The sequence below is a fragment of the Leptonychotes weddellii genome, chromosome 8 (assembly GCF_054177405.1).
Source record: "Leptonychotes weddellii isolate Sample4059 chromosome 8, ASM5417740v2, whole genome shotgun sequence".
Lineage (NCBI taxonomy): Eukaryota > Metazoa > Chordata > Mammalia > Carnivora > Phocidae > Leptonychotes > Leptonychotes weddellii.
This window is the reverse complement of record NC_138376.1, coordinates 8,296,020-8,314,029: the sequence shown is the minus strand read 5'-3', so window position 1 is coordinate 8,314,029 and position 18,010 is coordinate 8,296,020. Positions and strand designations below refer to the sequence as shown.

At 36.5% G+C, this 18,010-nt stretch overlaps 1 protein-coding gene across 4 annotated transcripts in view; it reads right to left on the bottom strand.

Moving 5' to 3' along the window:
* Positions 1-18,010, bottom strand: part of NUP153 (nucleoporin 153) — a 78,502-nt gene that overhangs the window by 24,409 nt on the left and 36,083 nt on the right. For all 4 annotated transcript variants that reach the window (XM_081827624.1, XM_031032405.2, XM_031032393.2 and 1 more), the window contains exons 9-14: positions 16,226-16,372; positions 12,573-12,625; positions 12,193-12,319; positions 3,577-3,714; positions 2,717-2,815; positions 1,634-1,724 (exon numbers count right to left, since the gene is read on the bottom strand). In XM_081827624.1, the coding sequence (XP_081683750.1) occupies positions 1,634-1,724; positions 2,717-2,815; positions 3,577-3,714; positions 12,193-12,319; positions 12,573-12,625; positions 16,226-16,372 (655 nt within the window). The remainder of the gene's footprint in view (positions 1-1,633; positions 1,725-2,716; positions 2,816-3,576; positions 3,715-12,192; positions 12,320-12,572; positions 12,626-16,225; positions 16,373-18,010) is intronic.

Here is an 18,010-nt window from a genome sequence, read left to right as displayed (position 1 = left end):
TTTAGTAACTTAAGGTAAATTTTAAAGATACCCTGCAGTGTACTCAAATTGATGGAAAAAGAAGATAATGGAAAAATGAGCTCCTGCCACCAAGTAATTAATCATGACTTACACATTTTCAATCAACTTCTTAACGATAGAAGTGGTGAGAATCATTCTCACAATTCTATGTATGCCACTCCTAAAAAATGCCTTAAAAATCTGGATAATATCCACAGATGTGATGAACACAAAAGTTCTTTTAACAAATTACTGCTCATCCAGTTACCGTTAGTAATGCATTAATAAAAACTGGGAAGGATTTTCATGCCTTTCTTCATAACCAGGCATGAAAATGGTAATTGGCAGAAGTTTATTCCTCTATGAACTCATAGTAACATTAAAGAAAAAAATCTTGTGATAAAAAGTACACCTGAAACGTGCTTGTTACTTCTTTCTCTTACATAAGGCTGTTTTAATCAATAAAAAACAGGACTACAAACATACCAAATTCTTATTTTGTGCCATTCTCATAGTCTATACTCTTATCTTCTGGCTCAACCAAAGCTAGAACATTTAGCTTCTATGTCCTAGCTCTTTGGTTTTTGTTATTTTTTACTCTATCCCTTGAGGGAGGTTCTAGCTTTTTTTTTTTGGTGGGGGGGGTTGTGGTTTGTTTGTTTTTTAATTCCAACACTGATAAAAAAAAAAAAAACACAAAACTGAGATAGTCAAACACTTCTGGATAGGGCAAAAGAACTTAACTGATACCTCAGCCTATAAAACCCCACTCCCACCCACACCCCCCTACCTCAATGGACATTGCTGTCAATCCATGATACCCAGGTCACCCCATTTAAAATCACTCAATGTCTTCCTACTACATTCAGATTAAAATCCAATTCTTTAGTGCAACATTCAAGAATTTTTAGAATTTAAAGCTACTTTTTAACTTCATGACAAATTACCTACAGATTTCAAAGAATATCATGCTTTTTTCTCTAATTCTTATACCCTTGCATTTGCTGTTTATCTTTTGAGTAAAATGCCCTTGCTCAAAAATTCTTGACCTGAGTAACTTAGCCCAGATGATTCTCCACTTCCTAAACAGCAAACACTTGAAAGAAAACCACCACTATCAGAACAAAATGCTAGGATTTCATTATCTGATGACTCATTTCTTTCCCTCAATTACACCCATTCCTTGAGTTCAGAAATTATGTACTACTATCGGCAGAGGCCCTTACACATAAAAATGTTTGTGAACTGAACACTAAACCTAGAGATGGAGTGCACTGCAATTATAACTTCACCTCAATAACAATGTAGACAACCCTTCAATTTCTTATGAGATTTCATTTATAATAAACTGTCACCTTATTTTAATTAAACAAAGACGACGGATATATGTGCTGCCATGACTATCCCTGTCATAATCAAATTGTAACATTTCCATTTAGTGAGCTAAGTACTTCTGAGAACACAGACTAAAAATACTGTCAAGGATTGATATTAGCTCCTATTTGCTTTTTAGAGCTAATTTCATTCAAATAAGAGCATTTACAAGAATTGCTATAGATTAAAGAATGTGAAATACTAATCTAATGTAATGCAACTATTTTTATGTGAAAACTTGTGAGAAATTTTCACTTACCTGAACTACTACTTGTAATTGGTTCTGAAATACTACTACAGCCAGAAAGTTCTGCTGTTTTTGCAACAGGCACACTGAATGTAAATCCAATCTGTAAAGAAAAAAAATGTATCCTTTAAGAGTCTATTTAGTTTTAAATGAGTATCAAATAGCTTTTTCCTATTCCAAGTAAAAAAAATACACTGAATTTCATGTATTCCAGGTTTTCATATTTTATAATCTCTAAAATTGATGCTTCTTAGAATGAATGGTATGTCCTATCAAACAGCATTTTACATTTCTCAGGCATTTTTTCATTCAGAGCAGTACATAAAATAATTACGTGCTCCTAAAGCTCATTTCTGGATTTCTAAATACCACTTTCTAATAAAAAGTATGGGACTTTATGGACAATGGGCAGGTTTCAGGCATGCAGGGGGGAAATTACAAAATGATCTGGAATATCCATCTGTGACAGAAAACAAGAGCACAGTGAAAAAGAGAAGGCAACATGTAAAATTGATATACATGCCAAAGATGCATGGGATAACTTTAACATTAACCTTATTCTCCCCAAAATATTTAACTATAAAGAAACAAATACATTCTCTGAGGCATAAAAACCCAAAACTTCTCCAGATTAAAGGCAATTCAAGAAACATGTTAACCAAATGCAATGCCATTTAGTTGATTAGGTCTTGATCTTAACTGGATGTAGGCCCAAGAGAAACAAAATAGTAATTAAAGGACAGTCTAGGGCAATGGGGAAATCTGAATATGGCCTACATTATTATTATATCATGATAAATTTCATGGATATGATAACTGTACTGCAGGTATGCAGAGGAATGTCCTTTTTCTTAGGGGACATATGGATGTAAGGGTATCAAGAGATTTGTATCTTAACTTTCAAATGGTCATGAGAAAATATATATGCTTGTATGTATATATAGGTAGTGGAAAATAAACAGGTGTTCACTCATTCAAGTTTTCTGTACACTGAAATTTTTTTAAGTTGAAAGAAAAACAGTGCTATTTCTTACCACCAATGACATCTTGGTTTTGATAAAAAATAAATCTGAAACATTCCTTGCTTGTACTTACAGATGATGGAGGTAGTACATCTGCCTCAGTAGATTTTACAATCGGAGATGAAAATCGGAACATGGGGCTGCCAGTGCTGTTTGGAGAGGTCATTTGTACCTGGTTTTCCAAATTATTACAATATTAAAAACTTTTTAGAGAAAGAAACTGACAATAAAACAGACCTTAATTTAAGCAAATTAATCATTTCAAAGAAGCCAAACACAATTTCCTTTTAGATTTAAAATCACTTGTTAAGGGGCGCCTGGCTGGCTCAGTCAGTTGAGCATGTGACACTTGATCTTGGGGTTCTAAGTCCAGGCCCACGTTGGGCATAGAGATTACTTAAAAATAAAATCTTTAAAAAATAAATAAATAAAAATAAAGATCAATTGCTAAATTGTAAACTTCTGAAAAATAAACTGTAAACTGCCATAAAATCTGGCTTCTCCTTGGGAGAGGAGTATATCTCAGAGGTGAGTATCTGTCTAAAGGAGAAACATATCATCTATAAGAATACACTCAGAAAAAGTAAAAGCCAGGGTGAAAGCATAAAACAGGAGCAGTTAATCCTACCTGAGATATAAAAACAATAACCCCATTCTCACCAAAAAAAAAGCATCTTAATCAGAAACAATGTTTGGAAACAAACTTATAATCATCAGTCTCTAAGGCACTGAATCAGAATTAAAGAGCACTCCATTATAATGTATCCCTTTATAATGTACATTTAAAAAAGGAAAACACCGTTTCCATTTTTTCTCTTCTTATTCTGAGTTAATTAATTCCCATAGTGGGAACTTATCACTGCTTTCAACAGAGTATTAGATTTTTTTAAATAAAGAACAAAAATCACCTCTATTTGTACAATGGTTCTGTACCTTGTTTGTTAATGATTGCGAAGGACTAATGGGTGATGGAGAGGACGTTGTGATCACAGAGGAACTAAAATTGAAGGTAGGCAGTGAAGAACTGGTGATGGGTAGAGAGATTTTCGGCAATACTGGTACTTCCATTTCCTAAAACACAACATGTTTCATAATGATAGATACCATCTTTCATGTCACTGTTCTATCCCTACTTATTTTCAGGAAGAACTGCTACAGTTACAGGTAAACTAAGGATAGGGCAAAAGTAACACCATACTGTGTTAACAGTGTGGGCTCTTGAATCAAAAGAATTGAAAAGATCTGAAACCCAGCTCTGTCACCAGACACGGTGGCTTTGTGAACCTAACTGCCCTCGGTACCAGTTTCTTAATGGCTGAAAATGAGAAAAAGAAAAAAAAAAGCACACCACAGTTGTAGTATTAATCTAAAACATGAAGTTATATATGGGCTCAGCATATAGAACAAGCATTTAATAAATAACAGTACTGGTGAGTTTGGTGAAACGCCTTGGTTTTTTTATTCCAATATAGCAAAGACCACCCCAAGTCTCAACCCAGGTTAAGGGCAAACAAAGAGGGGCGCCTGGGTGGCTCAGTTGGTTAAGCGACTGCCTTCGGCTCAGGTCATGATCCTGGAGTCCCTGGATCTAGTCCCACATCGGGCTCCCTGCTCGGCAGGGAGTCTGCTTCTCCCTCTGACCCTCCCCACTCTCATGTGCTCTCTCTCATTCTCTCTCTCTCAAATAAATAAATAAAATCTTAAAAAACAAAACAAAAAAAAAAAAAGGGCAAACAAAGAGAGTTCCACTTCTACTAATGGAATAGTTTGTTATCTGACCAATGACCTGACCGTTAACAATTATAAACTCTGAACAGAAGAGAAAGAAACAACCATCTGAAAACAATGGAGAGCAACCAGAAGTAAGCAGGAACTATAGAGATAAAAAACGCTTGGAAGAAGAGAGGGGCACTGAGTGAGTTTCCTGTACTCTGTGAGTTGGTGCCCCTGCTAGTTGAAATTCTGAGAGAAAACAGCAAATCTGTTCACGGAGGAATCAGAGGACGGACTAAGTGACCACAGCAGCTAGAAATGAGGGGGAAATGCAGGAAAGAGGAGTATATAAATCTGCACGTAAACTGTCCAAATTTCTAGCAGACATGTAAGCTGCTCCCGTGTAAGGGAAACAAGCAGCCAACAGACTGAAGAGCTCCAGATGCCGCCCACCACAAGTGGGAGAGAGTGTCAGGTAAGTTCCCCGCCAGCTAAAACTATCTGAGTATTTCAAATGGATGTCGTTCATGGTACATCAAAAACACCTCTGTAAAGTCAAGCCCTCTCCCCAAAAGAAAAATAAAGATGCTTTCAGATAAACGAAAACTAAGACTATTTGTTGCCATAAAACCTGCTCTACAAGTTCTTCAGGGTGAAGGGATATGATACCAAATGGAACTCAAGTTTCTGGAAGAAATGAGCAATATATGAGCAAACACAAAAAACTTTCATTCCTCTTAATTTCTTAAAAATACATACAACTTATAAAGCGAAAATTATATGCTGTGGGTTTATAGCCTATCTAATTTTAATACAAATGACAAGTATAATCTAAAATACCAAGGAAGAGGGGAGGTAAATCAAACTATAAAGTTGCAAGATTCTTCAATTTTACAGGAAGTGGTACAATATGAACACAAAGTAGAATGTGAAACTTAAGGACACATACCATAATCCCAAGAGGAACCACTAAGTAACATGAAGAAGTAGAGATAAAGACCAAAGTAATTAAAACGTAGTTCTAACAAATATTCAATTAACCAAAAGAAGACAGCTTTCAAAAGGAACAAAAGAAACAAAAAAACAAATGGGAAAACCAGAAAACAAGAGGAAAATGGAGACCTAATCCAACTATATAATTACATTAATTATAAATATTCCAATTAAAAAGCAAAAAATAGATAAAAGGCAAGATTCACCCATATATAATCTACAAGAAACTCACTTAAAAAGATACAGGTTAAAAGCCAATGGATGGGAAAAGATACAACCTGCAATTCGTACGCCTAAAAAGGTTTATTCTACTAACAGAGTGGCGGGCTATAGTAATACCAGATATAGATTTAAGACAAAGAATACTTCCAGAGACTTTTTTAAAAGAAGAACATTTAGTAATATTAAAAGAGGCAACTGAGGAACCATGATGTGAAAGGCATATGCTTTAATGAGGGCTTTAAAATATGTAAAGCAAAAACTGACATAGGGGAAAAGATAAGTTCACCAAACGAAAGTGGACAATTTTAACTCCTATCTCTCAACAACTTAATAGACTAAACAGACACACCCCACACCCTGAAAAAAACATTCAGCAAAGACAAAGAAGATCTAAGAAATACTATCAGTCATCTGACACCTTATATAACACTATACCCGAAAACCGTAAAATGCAGGCTTCAAAATTCATCAGACAGACCATATGCTGGGCTACAAAACAAGTCTCAATACATTTCAAAACATTAATATCACAACTAAACACAGTTCTAAATAATCCACGGATCATATAAGAAATCAAAAAGGAAATCAGAAAGATACATAAAACACTACTATAAATCTTCTAGAAGAAAACGTAGAATTACTTTGCGGCCTGGGGATAGACAAAGGTTTCTTAGGACAGAAAGAACAGTAAAAATAACTGAAAACAAATGGGGCGCCTGGTTGGCTCAGTGGGAAGAGCATGGGACTCTTGATCTTGGTTGGGGTTGTAAGTTCAAGCCCCACACTGGAGGTAGAGGTTACTTAAAAATAAAATCTTTAAAAAATAAAATAATTTTTTAAAAAAGATAAATTCAGGGGTGCCTGGGTGGCTCAGATGGTTAAGCATCTGCCTCTGGCTCAGTTCATGATCCCAGGGTCCTGGAACTGAGCCCCGTATCTGGCTCCCTGCTCAGTGGGGAGCCAGCTTCTCCCTCTCCCTCTGCCATTCCTTCTGCTTGTGCTCTCTGGCTCTATCTCGCTGTTAAATAAATAAATAAAATATTTAAAAAAAAAAAAAAGGTAAATTCAGACTTCATATAGAACATCTGCTGATCAAAAGATGCTGTTAAAAAAATGAATATGCAAGCCAGACTGGGAGAAAATACTTTTTTTTTTTTTTTTAAAGATTTATTTATTTATTTGAGAGAGTGAGAATGAGAGAGCAAGAGAGAGAGAACATGAGAGGGGGGAGGGTCAGAGGGAGAAGCAGGCTCCCCGCCGAGCAGGGAGCCCGATGCGGGACTAGATCCCAGGACCCTGGGATCATGACCTGAGCCGAAGGCAGTCGCCCAACCAACTGAGCCACCCAGGCGCCCCGGGAGAAAATACTTATAAGACATGTACCTGACAAAGTATATGGATCCAAAATTTATAAAGAACTCCTACAACTCAGTAAGAAAACCCAATTTTTATTTATTTTTGAAAACCCAATTTTTAAAAGGGTGAAAGACTTGAAGGATACCTCAAAAAGGAGGTAATAAGCACACAGCCCATAAGCACATAATCAAGAACATTATTGTTATCAGGGAAATGTAAATTAAAATTACAATGAAATAGCACCATATACAAAGCAGAATGGATAAAATTAAAAAGATGACAACTATTAATAAGGATGAAGAGTGAAAGAAATGCTCATACACTGTTGATGAGTGTAAAATACTATATTCATTTTGGAAAATAGTTTGGCAGTTTCAAGTTAAACACATATGGGGGGGCCTGGCTGGCTCAGTCGAAAAAGCATGCAACTCTTGATCTTGGGGTTATGAGTTCAAGCTCCACGCTGAGTGCAGAGATTAAATAAATAAATAAATAAATAAATAAATAAATAAATAAATAAATAAATATTTTTTTAAAAAGTTAAACACGTATCATACAACCTAGCTCCTCCACTTTTAGGCTATTTACCCCAAGAGAAATAAACACATGTCTACAGGGGCGCCTGGGTGGCTCAGTCGTTAAGCCTCTGCCTTCGGCTCAGGTCATGATCCCAGGGTCCTGGGATCGAGACTCGCATCAGGCTCCCTGCTCAGCAGGAAGCCTGCTTCTCCCTCTCCCACTCCCCCTGCTTGTGTTCTCTCACTGTGTCTCTGTCAAATAAATAAAATCTTTAAAAAAAAAAAAAAAAACACATGTCTACAAAGCGCTACGAGAATGTTCATAGCAGCTTTACTCGTAACAGCCAGGCACAAAAGAACACACTACTGGACAACTGTACTGATAAGAAGTTCCAGAACAAGCTACACCAATACAGGACAGAAAAAACGAGGGGCGCCTGGGTGGCTCAGTCGTTAAGCGTCTGCCTTCGGCTCAGGTCATGATCCCAGGGTCCTGGGATCAAGCCCCGCATCGGGCTCCCTGCTCCGCGGGAGGCCTGCTTCTCCCTCTCCCGCTCCCCCTGCTTGTGTTCCCTCTCTCGCTGTGTCTCTCTCTGTCAAATAAATAAAAATCTTTAAAAAAAAAAAAAAAATGAGAATAGTGAATGCCTCAGAAGTAGGAGGTGATGAGTACTGACTCGGAAGGAGCATGAGTGAACTTTCTAGAGCAACAGAAATGTCTGACACTTTGAAGGGGGTTTGGGTTACACAGGTGTAACCATTTGTAAAATTCATTAATGGTACACCTAAGAATTTTACATTTTACATGTAAACATGTAAAACAAATATTTGACTGTAGTTTGTGCTATGTATGCTGAAATATTTGGGAGTGAAGTATATAAAGTATATAAATGTCTTCAACTTACTTTGAAATGCATCCAAAAAGTAGGATATACACTTGATAAAGCAAATATAACAAAATATTAGAATCTAAGTGTTAGATATATGTGTGTTCACTGCACAATTCCTTCAGTATTTCAATACAGGTTTGAAACTTATCCTAATCAAATTTGGGGGAGGGAGAGGAAGCGAACAAAGATGCATTTGGCTCTTTCCATAGCGAAGTCTCATCTGATCTCCAATCCTCAGTCTTACTTTCTTCCCTTTACACCCTTACAACACCTGGGCACATCAAATGAATAACCTATATCTTCCTTATGCCAACTCATCATGCCACAGACTTGGCCATACTGGTTCTTTATAACATTGACCTTGAGCCAATTCTAAATGTGAAATCTATTCACCAAAATTTTGACTTAGTTGATCAGAAGTGGGTCCCACAAATCCAGAGAAAGTTAAAAATTGTAATTGGATGCTTCCAGGTACTTCAAGTTGAATACAACAATCACCAAATATGTGCCTTACTATATATTACCTTCGTAATATCTCTACATGGGTTATCTCACATGAGAAAGATACTGTTATAGGTGAGGAAGCTAAGGCAGGGAGATACATGGTCTAAGATCATACAGCCATTAAATGGCAGGCATCCCACAGACACAGCTCAATCTAGTCTTTTTTTTTTTTTTTTTTAAAGGTTTTATTTATTTGACAGAGAGAAAGACAGCCAGAGAGGGAACACAAGCAGGGGGAGTGGGAGAGGGAGAAGCAGGCTTCCCGTGGAGCAGGGAGCCTGATGCGGGGCTTGATCCCAGGACTCTGGGATCATGACCTGAGCCGAAGGCAGACGCCCAACGACTGAGCCACCCAGGCGCCCCACTCAATCTAGTCTTCTTATCACCATTTTACAGATAAGCTGAGGTACAAAGGAATTAATCTGACCGACATCACTCACAGCTAGTAAGTAGCAGGCCTGTACCTGACATGACAATATCAAGCAATTAAATCTCCCCAACTCAGTCATATTATATACTCATCTGTTTTGTATCATAAGCTTTTTCATTATAAAAACCAAACTGGTATTATAGTAGAGGCAAAATGCCAAATGTTTAGTGATTAACACACAATCCTTACAAATTTTGAGATCTAACAAGAAATGAGAGCTAAACCGTTCTTCTACTATCTCAAAATGCAAAATGGGTTATTTACACAATATAAAGTTCTGTTAACCTGAATGTTTAAGTGAATCAAAATATACCATAATATATACCAAATATATACCAAATATACCCTAATACCAAAATATAATCTCTGCTACATAACAAGTTCCTGAAATTAGCATGTGTTTACACTCCATTAAAAAATAAAACTTCTTCCATTTGACCTATCCCAAAAGCCCATTAAAACACCCACAAAATGAATATTCCATCCTTTATCAAAAGTTCCCATTAACTATAACTGAATTAAGAACAACCAGTGTTTAGTCTAAACATATTTGTTATCAGAAACAAAAACAACACTGAATACAAAATAAATAAGAAAAAGCATCTACCCAAAACCTCTTCTACCGAGATTAAAAAAACACAGGGTAGGCAGAAATTTGGGGCAGCCACCCATTGGTACCTCTTTCCTCAGAAACATGGAGACTCTAACTCCAATGTGGAACAGAACTAGGGACAGGAGTTTGGTGAGGCATCCTGGGATGCAAAGTTGGCAGTTGGCAGTTGGCAGTTGGCCGGAATGGAGAGGGGGTCCAGAGAAGGGAGGAAGTGATAAAGAGGTCTGAAAAGTTAGACTTTCATAAAGCTCCTCACACTATACCAAGTAATAAGAGCAAAAGTAAATCAATAAATTTTCACGCCCCTCCCAATGTCTTGATATAGCAAAGTCACATAAAACACTTATCTGTAAGACAGCCAAAACTGAGCTACAGATAGCAACCTGAACTTGAGCTAAAGATCTTAGGAATATATTCTTAAAACTTGAAACTGAAGGGAAATAAGCAAAATTCACAAATCTGTTATCTGGCAAACACCAAACAAGATGTTTTCCTCACACAGGGATAAACTTTAAAAAGCTAGAGACACAAATTTTACTGAGAAATATAAAAGCTCATCTAAAGAACAGGCTATATAATGAACTATATTACTCAGGTGCTAATTTCTTTACATATACAAAGCAAGACAAATAACCCATTTCTTAAAGGTAATTTAATCAAGTCTACATAAAGAGTTTCAATAAAAGAAAATCGGTTTGCTAAGAAAACTACAAAATTTCTTCTACTGTATCATTAATGGCATTCAAGACTTTTTCTTTCAAGACGGTAGAATACATTAACACACTCCTTTCCTTCACAACACTCCAGTAGGACAGCAACAAGTAGAACCTCTAGACCAGCACCAGAGCCGAGCCCCCAGCACAATGCCATCTACCACGAGACAGGCAAGGGGGACAGAAAGTCCAAGCTGCTAAATTAGCAGTCACGGTTCTGGTGCCTTCAGAGAGGCACAACTCCAAAACTGCTCAACAAGAAAAGGGGAGATGAAGGAAATGAAAACAAAAGACCGCCTACTCTAAATAAACTTGGAAAGCATACCAACAAACAAGAAGGAAAGCAAGACTAACTCGGACAATAATTTCAACCAAAACATGACTTTAGAGTCAACAGAAACTTACAGAAGATCTCCTATTTAAAAATCTAAAAATTCCTAAAAAAAAAACTCATGAGTCAAAGAAGAAGTTACAAATGAAATTTTAATTAGAAACAAACAACAAATGAAAGCATTATGTATTAAAACTTAAATGATCCAGTTAGGCTGAAATTCATTTGTAAAAAGACTAAAAGAAGGCCTGCATTAAACTCAAAGTAGTTAGAAAATAGAGCATCCTATAGAAAGAAAGGTTAATCTAACCAATCTTCAAATTAGTCCTTATCTTTTTCAAACTTTCATTTTCAGAATATATGCAGAAATCTTCCAAAAAAAAGAAAAAAATCTTCCAAATGCAAGAAATAATCCAATAAAAAAATGGATAAAGGAAGAGAAACCCCAAATGACCAAGAAACTCACAAGAGGGCTCCCTCCCTTGTAAACAGGAAATGCAAAATAAAACTTCAATGGCATAACACTTCACACCCATCACCTTGGCAAAAACTTAAAAAAAAAAAAAAAAATCAAGTACCCATAAGGAGAAAGAAAAAGCATATCCACCAACTGTCATGTGGAAGGAAGTATTTACACTACCTTCAGGAGCAAAAGGGCAACAGCTAATACGTTTGTATCATCCCCTAGAATCCAACAATGCCATCCTAGAGGAAAAGCCTAGAGAACACGCTGCCTGCGCAGAAGCAGAAGTGCGTGAACATCCACCTCGGCACATATTAGGAATCAACCCACATGCACCCTGCGGAACAGGGGGTGGTAAATTTTCAGACTGGACAAATCCGTAACAGTGAAGTCATACGACTTGAATCATCTTTCACAACACTGATACATTTCACAAATAATATGAAGAAAATGGCAAGTGAGAAGAGCACACACAGTGTTAATCCACAGAGCAGGCAAATACTCTAATATTCCAAAGGTCAAATCATTTCAATTGTAATTCTCTTATTTGAAGAATTACGGCTTTTTCGTGGCACCTATGGAATTTAAGGTCCTCGGTTAGGTTTTCTGTGTCGTCACAGTGAAGGGGGTATCAAACACACATACATGCACACGCACTCACACTGGGAAGGGACTGCTCCAGTGGCAGACTAGTCATTCTTGTGCTGGGTCTCCCCCAAAAGCCCCAGCCCTCGGGTCTCCCCTCACCACCACCACAACAAAGCTTTCAACAAACTTCAAGAATATGAAGGATAGAACCCTACCTCCTCCTCTGGAGGCTTGGATGCAACAAAGCGCGTTCTCTCTCGTCTCATCTTGCCGCCTCCACTACCTACTCCAGAAGATAAACCATTGGCTGCAGACATACTGAAATTTGGGTAAGAAAAGCCACTAGGCAAAGAAAAAGAAAATTAAAACAAATGATATATTACTCTGGTCCATAACTTGTTAACCAACTGAACACCTAAAAATTAGAACTACTAACAAGAATAGAAATATACAGCTGAATGTGATTTTTAAAAGCAGACAGATTTGTGTGCATAAAGTTTGTTTTTTAACCTTCTTAATCTTCAAAAAAACACATAAATTGAACAGACTTTACAAATGAAATATAAAAAAGCTTTAGCTATAAAGACGACATTACCTTTCTCGTTGTTCTCTACTTTGTCCTGGTGTCACAGGTTTTTCATATCCAGTCTAGAACAAAATGAGCAGACCAAATTTACATGCCTCCTTCTTCGTTTTAATTTTCTTAATACCTCCCTTCTGTCCATCCATTTTAATATTTGAAATCAGGAATTTGATGGGTTTTTAGCTAGTGAATCCTAAAACTTGCGACTTATATCCTGCTTTCTGAATGGTAACTGAACAGCATGATTATACACATAAAAGGTCACTGAGCACATTGCCCTTTCAACCAAAAGGTATAAGAAGTATGCAAAATTAATATACTTACAAACCACAAAAATACTTTTACTCTCTCTCATTATGGCCTATTAAAGGTGTAAGCAAATTTATAAGGATATTCTCTCTGAAATGATTCTCTGCAATTTAAGTTCCTCCATTAAAAGGGTATCACGGGGGCGCCTGGGTGGCTCAGTCATTAAGCGTCTGCCTTCGGCTCAGATCATGATCCCAGGGTCCTGGGATCGAGCCCCGCATCAGTCTCCCTGCTCAGCGGGAAGCCTGCTTCTCCCTCTCCCACTCCCCCTGCTTGTGTTCCCTCTCTCACTGTGTCTCTGTCAAATAAATAAAATCTTTAAAAAATAAAAAAATATATAAATAAATAAATAAAAGGGTATCATGGCTCTTTGGCAAAATAGCAAAATACAGGGCAGGGACCAGAAACTTACAGGATGAGCCTGTATTTTTTTTTTTTTTTTTAGTATTTTTTATTTATTTGAGAGAGAGGGAGAGCAGGGGAGGGTAAGAGGGAAAGAACCTCAAGCAGACTCCCCTCTGATTGCAGAGCCCCGCTAACGGCTCAATCCCACAACCCTGAGATCCTGACTTGAGCCAAAACCAAGAGTTGGATGCTTAACTAACTGAACCACTCAGACACCCCCTGGGCCTTGATTCTTTTATATCAAAAAGGAACTAAGTGTTCAAAACCTGAAGGGAAATTCAAGAAGGACACAGGAGCCATTCAAAGGCCAAATGGGACAATATGAACATCAAAATAAATAATGCCAATAAAGAATTATTATCTATGGAATGTGAGAAATAAAGTTGACTTATAAAACACTTACACAGATAGGTACATAAAGGAGAAAAAAAACTTCTCTAGGAGCATGTGAACTAATAAATGCAGAAAGAACAGTGATGTTAGAAAACCACCCCTGGCAATCTATAAACAATAGATTTAGGCAAAAATCACCAATAATGCTAACTACTAAAAGGATATTTATCCTCTCCAAGTCATCTACCCACAAGATACTTATTAATTACAAAAGATTAAAAAAATAGTAACTTTACACTGAAGAAATCCTACTACCACCACCTTAATAATCACACTGCTAGTAATGAGATGAATTGGTAGCATGTGCTTCTTGACATGACAGACTGAGAAGAGCTCAGCATCTAGTCTGATATTATTACCAAAGTAAATAACTGGGGGGCCCCTGGGGGTCTCAGTTGATTAAGCACCCGACTCTTGGTTTCAGCTCATGATCTCAGGGTCGTTGAGATCAAGCCCGTCAGGCTCTGCACTCAGTGCACAGTCTGCTTGAGATTCTCTCCTCTCCCTCTACCCCTCCACACTCTAAAATAAAAAATAAAATAAAATAAAAAGGACCTAACTGGAATCTAATTATGAGGAAACATTAGACATTCCCAAATTGCAGGACATTCTACACAGTAATTTACTTCTACTTTAGAAATATCAATGTTATGAAATACAAAAACAAACAAAAAACCCTAAGAAACTGTTCTAGACTAAGGGAGATGAAGAGACATGAAAACTAAAAGCAGGGGCGCCTGGGTGGCTCAGCCGGTTAAGCGTCTGCCTCTGTCTCAGGTCATTATCCCAGGGTCCTGGGATCAAGCCCCACATCGGGCTCCCTGCTCATCCGAGAGTCTGCTTGTCCCTCTCCCTCTACCCTGCTCGCGCTCTCTCTCTCTCTCAAATAAATAAAATCTTAAAAAAAAAAGAAAGAAAACTAAATGCATACATAATCTTGAATTTTTTTCTTCTGGGACAACTGGCAACATCTAAATAAAATTTGTACATTAGATAATAGTATTATACAATATTAAGTATCTGGTTTTGATAATTATTCTGCATTTATTACATTATGGGAATTCCCTATCTGTAAGAAATACACAGTAAAGTTAGAACAAATATAGTAAACCGTGAAGTCTTATAATTGTTCTTACAAAGTCTGTAAGTCCAAAGTTATATTCAAAGTATTTTTTAAATTTTAATAAAGCAAATATGACAAAGTGTTAATGACTGGTGAATCAAGGAATAATGGGTAAATACTGTACTATTCCCTCAACTTTAGTTTGAAAGTTTTTAGTAAATTAGGTTATGAAGATCAAATGAGATTAAATATAAGTAAAAGCATAAATAGTAAGATACTATGTAAATACAATAAATACAAAAAAATACACTTTAGCTAAATAGCACAAGAAAACAAACAAACCCAAACATGGGACATTTTAAGACAACCATCCTGGTCTCTTCAAAAACCAATTTTGCCTAGCAATTCTGCTCTTAGGTACAAACCCCAGAAAAATGACAACATATGACTACAAAATACCTGTACACAAACATTCACAGCAGTATTATTCACTACAGTCAAAAAGTAAAAATAACCCAAATGTCCCTCAACTGATGAAAGGATAAACAAAATCTAGTATATCCAAACAATGAAATATTATTCAGCCACATAAAAAGGAATAAAGTTCTGATGTACACTATGACATGGATGAACCTTGGAAACATTATGCTAAGTTAAGTCAGTCAGTCACAAAGGACCACATATTTTAAAACTCCATTTATATGAAATGTCCAGAATAAGCACATCCAGAGAGACAGATCAGTGGTTGCTTAGGGCTGGAGAGGAAAGGCTAAGGAGTGACTACTCACAGGTATAAGATTTTGGGAGGGTGGGGAGAATGGTGAGGACAATGTTCTAAAACTGACTATGGTGATGACTGAACAACTCTGAATATACTAAAAACCACTGCACCGCTGTGCTCTTCAAATAGGTGAACGGTACAGTATGTGAATTATACCTCAATAAAGCAGTTATTTTAAAACAACAACAATGTGGTGAGGGTCAAGGCTTGCGATCTAGAAAGACAAAACCAAAACAATGTGTGAAATTTGCTTGGATTCTGATTCAAAAAAGCAACTATAAACAACACTGGAGTGTGGTCTAGATATTATACAATATTAGGAAGAAACAAACATTAATTTCTTCAGATATGATAATATAGAAGAAAGTACTTAGGAACTGCACATCAAAGTACTTAGGGGTGAACAGATATGTTATGTGACATCTTGTTTTCAAATAGTTCAACAATAATACAAACAAAACACACAGATAAAGCAATTCTGGCAAAATCATTTAATCTAAACCATGAGCATATACTAGTGTTACTAGTAAATACTAATTTAGGATTTGATCAAGGTGCTAGCCATCTGAAAGGCATACCAATTTGTAATCACTAACACACAAACTTTATGCATTATCTAGTTGCTAGACTGGAATGGTAGAGTACTTGTATCTTATTTATTCTTACTCATTTTAATTAATATTCAAAGACGAGTGAAAATAAACACATACTCACACTGTGCTTTTTATCTATTCTTTGACTGGTCTTCCGTAATTCACCAGACGGAGTCAGAGATGGTTTAAAATAAACAGTTCGATTTGCTGCTATGGAAACTGGCTTTGGGGTCATGAGTCTCTGAACAGGGGGATACTGAGAGTCCACCTTATAGGTAATCAGAAATCAAAAACAAACTTTTATTTTCATATATGTATCAGTGACACATATTTAAAAATTATTTGGCAATAGCTAATGTCACCTAGAGACCATGAATACTTTTTAGAGAAATACCCAGAGAGCGCAAATACTAAAAGGAAAAACTGATAGTAACAGAACCAAAGGTATATATATTTATAAACCTATATATAAAATTCCAAATGGTTTCATAGACTATTTTATTCTAGACTTAATGACTTTTCACATATATGTGCACATGTACAAAATGGAAACTATATCCCAAAATGTTCTATAAATCTAAGCTTTTATAGGTTGAATTTTGAATACAGAAACTAAACTAAAACTGATTTTGCCACATTTCCCCCAAATTACTTTTTAGATATCCTTCAACTGGAAATAAAATTATTTTTAAACTAGCTATGAAAATAATTAGAAAAAACAAGCAAACATCTCTCCAAGTTAATTTTCCTCTATTGTTATTCAAAAACTAAGGCAAAAGTCTTAACAGAGTAAAACCCTGTTAAGAATTTCAAATCCTAAAATAAACTGGCATTATCATCTAAGCACACAAGTGTTTTGTCAACAGTCTTTTGCAACAAGGAAACACAGTAAAAGTCCTGTTGGTGTAAGAGGACCATAAAGCCAAGAACTTCTACTCTGTCCAAAGACCGTAACACTATGAATACAGTCCTTTCACTCTGCAGCAGCTGTGAACAACACTGGTTTCCAAGGCAGAGCCTCTGTATACCAGCTCTTCCCTAAACCCTCATCACGACTGTGATCTTACAAAACTCAATGAGAGTCTATTTTGTAGACTTTTCTGATAACATCTGTGAAACATGAACTACAATATTGTATTCTGGCCTTTATATAGCCTAACACCCATTAATAAAATTCTATTGATATTATACTCAACCTTTAATAAAACTTTAATCAATGAGAACTTGTATTACGGCCCAGCTTTTCACAGTTACTTCTTTTTAAACAATCTAATATAAAACAGGAGTTTGGGGGCGCCTGGGTGGCTCAGTTGGTTAAGTGACTGCCTTCGGCTCAGGTCATGATCCTGGAGTCCTGGGATCGAGTCCCATATCGGGCTCCTTGCTTAGCAGGGGATCTGCTTCTCCCTCTGATCCTCCCCCCTCTCATGTGCTCTCTCTCTCTCATTCTCTCTCTCAAATAAATAAATAAAATCTTTAAAAATAAATAAATAAATAAAAAAAACAGGAGTTTGGGAAAAGCAACTAATGCCATAAATTAATCCCATCACAGTGGCTAATAACAGATTCCCTCTTGCCTGATTACAAACACCTAGGTAATTCTAAAAATTGTAAAGCCAACACTATCTGCCCAAAACCCCTCAATTTTAGCCTTCTGCAAAATTTCAGTAAAAATAATTATAATTTACCAATATCTCACATACATTTCCCACAATTACGTCAGAAAATTATGATCATTTCAATCAGTTACTTCTGGGGGAAACTGGTGTTGCAATAAATGCTTTCACAAGGAAGGGTCTGGGAATCTGCTTCCCTGAAGGACACTTAACTAGCCATAAGTATAACTAACAAAAAACAGACCTCTGTGACTCTATCAAGCATCTTATTGTTCCCACAATAATCTCCA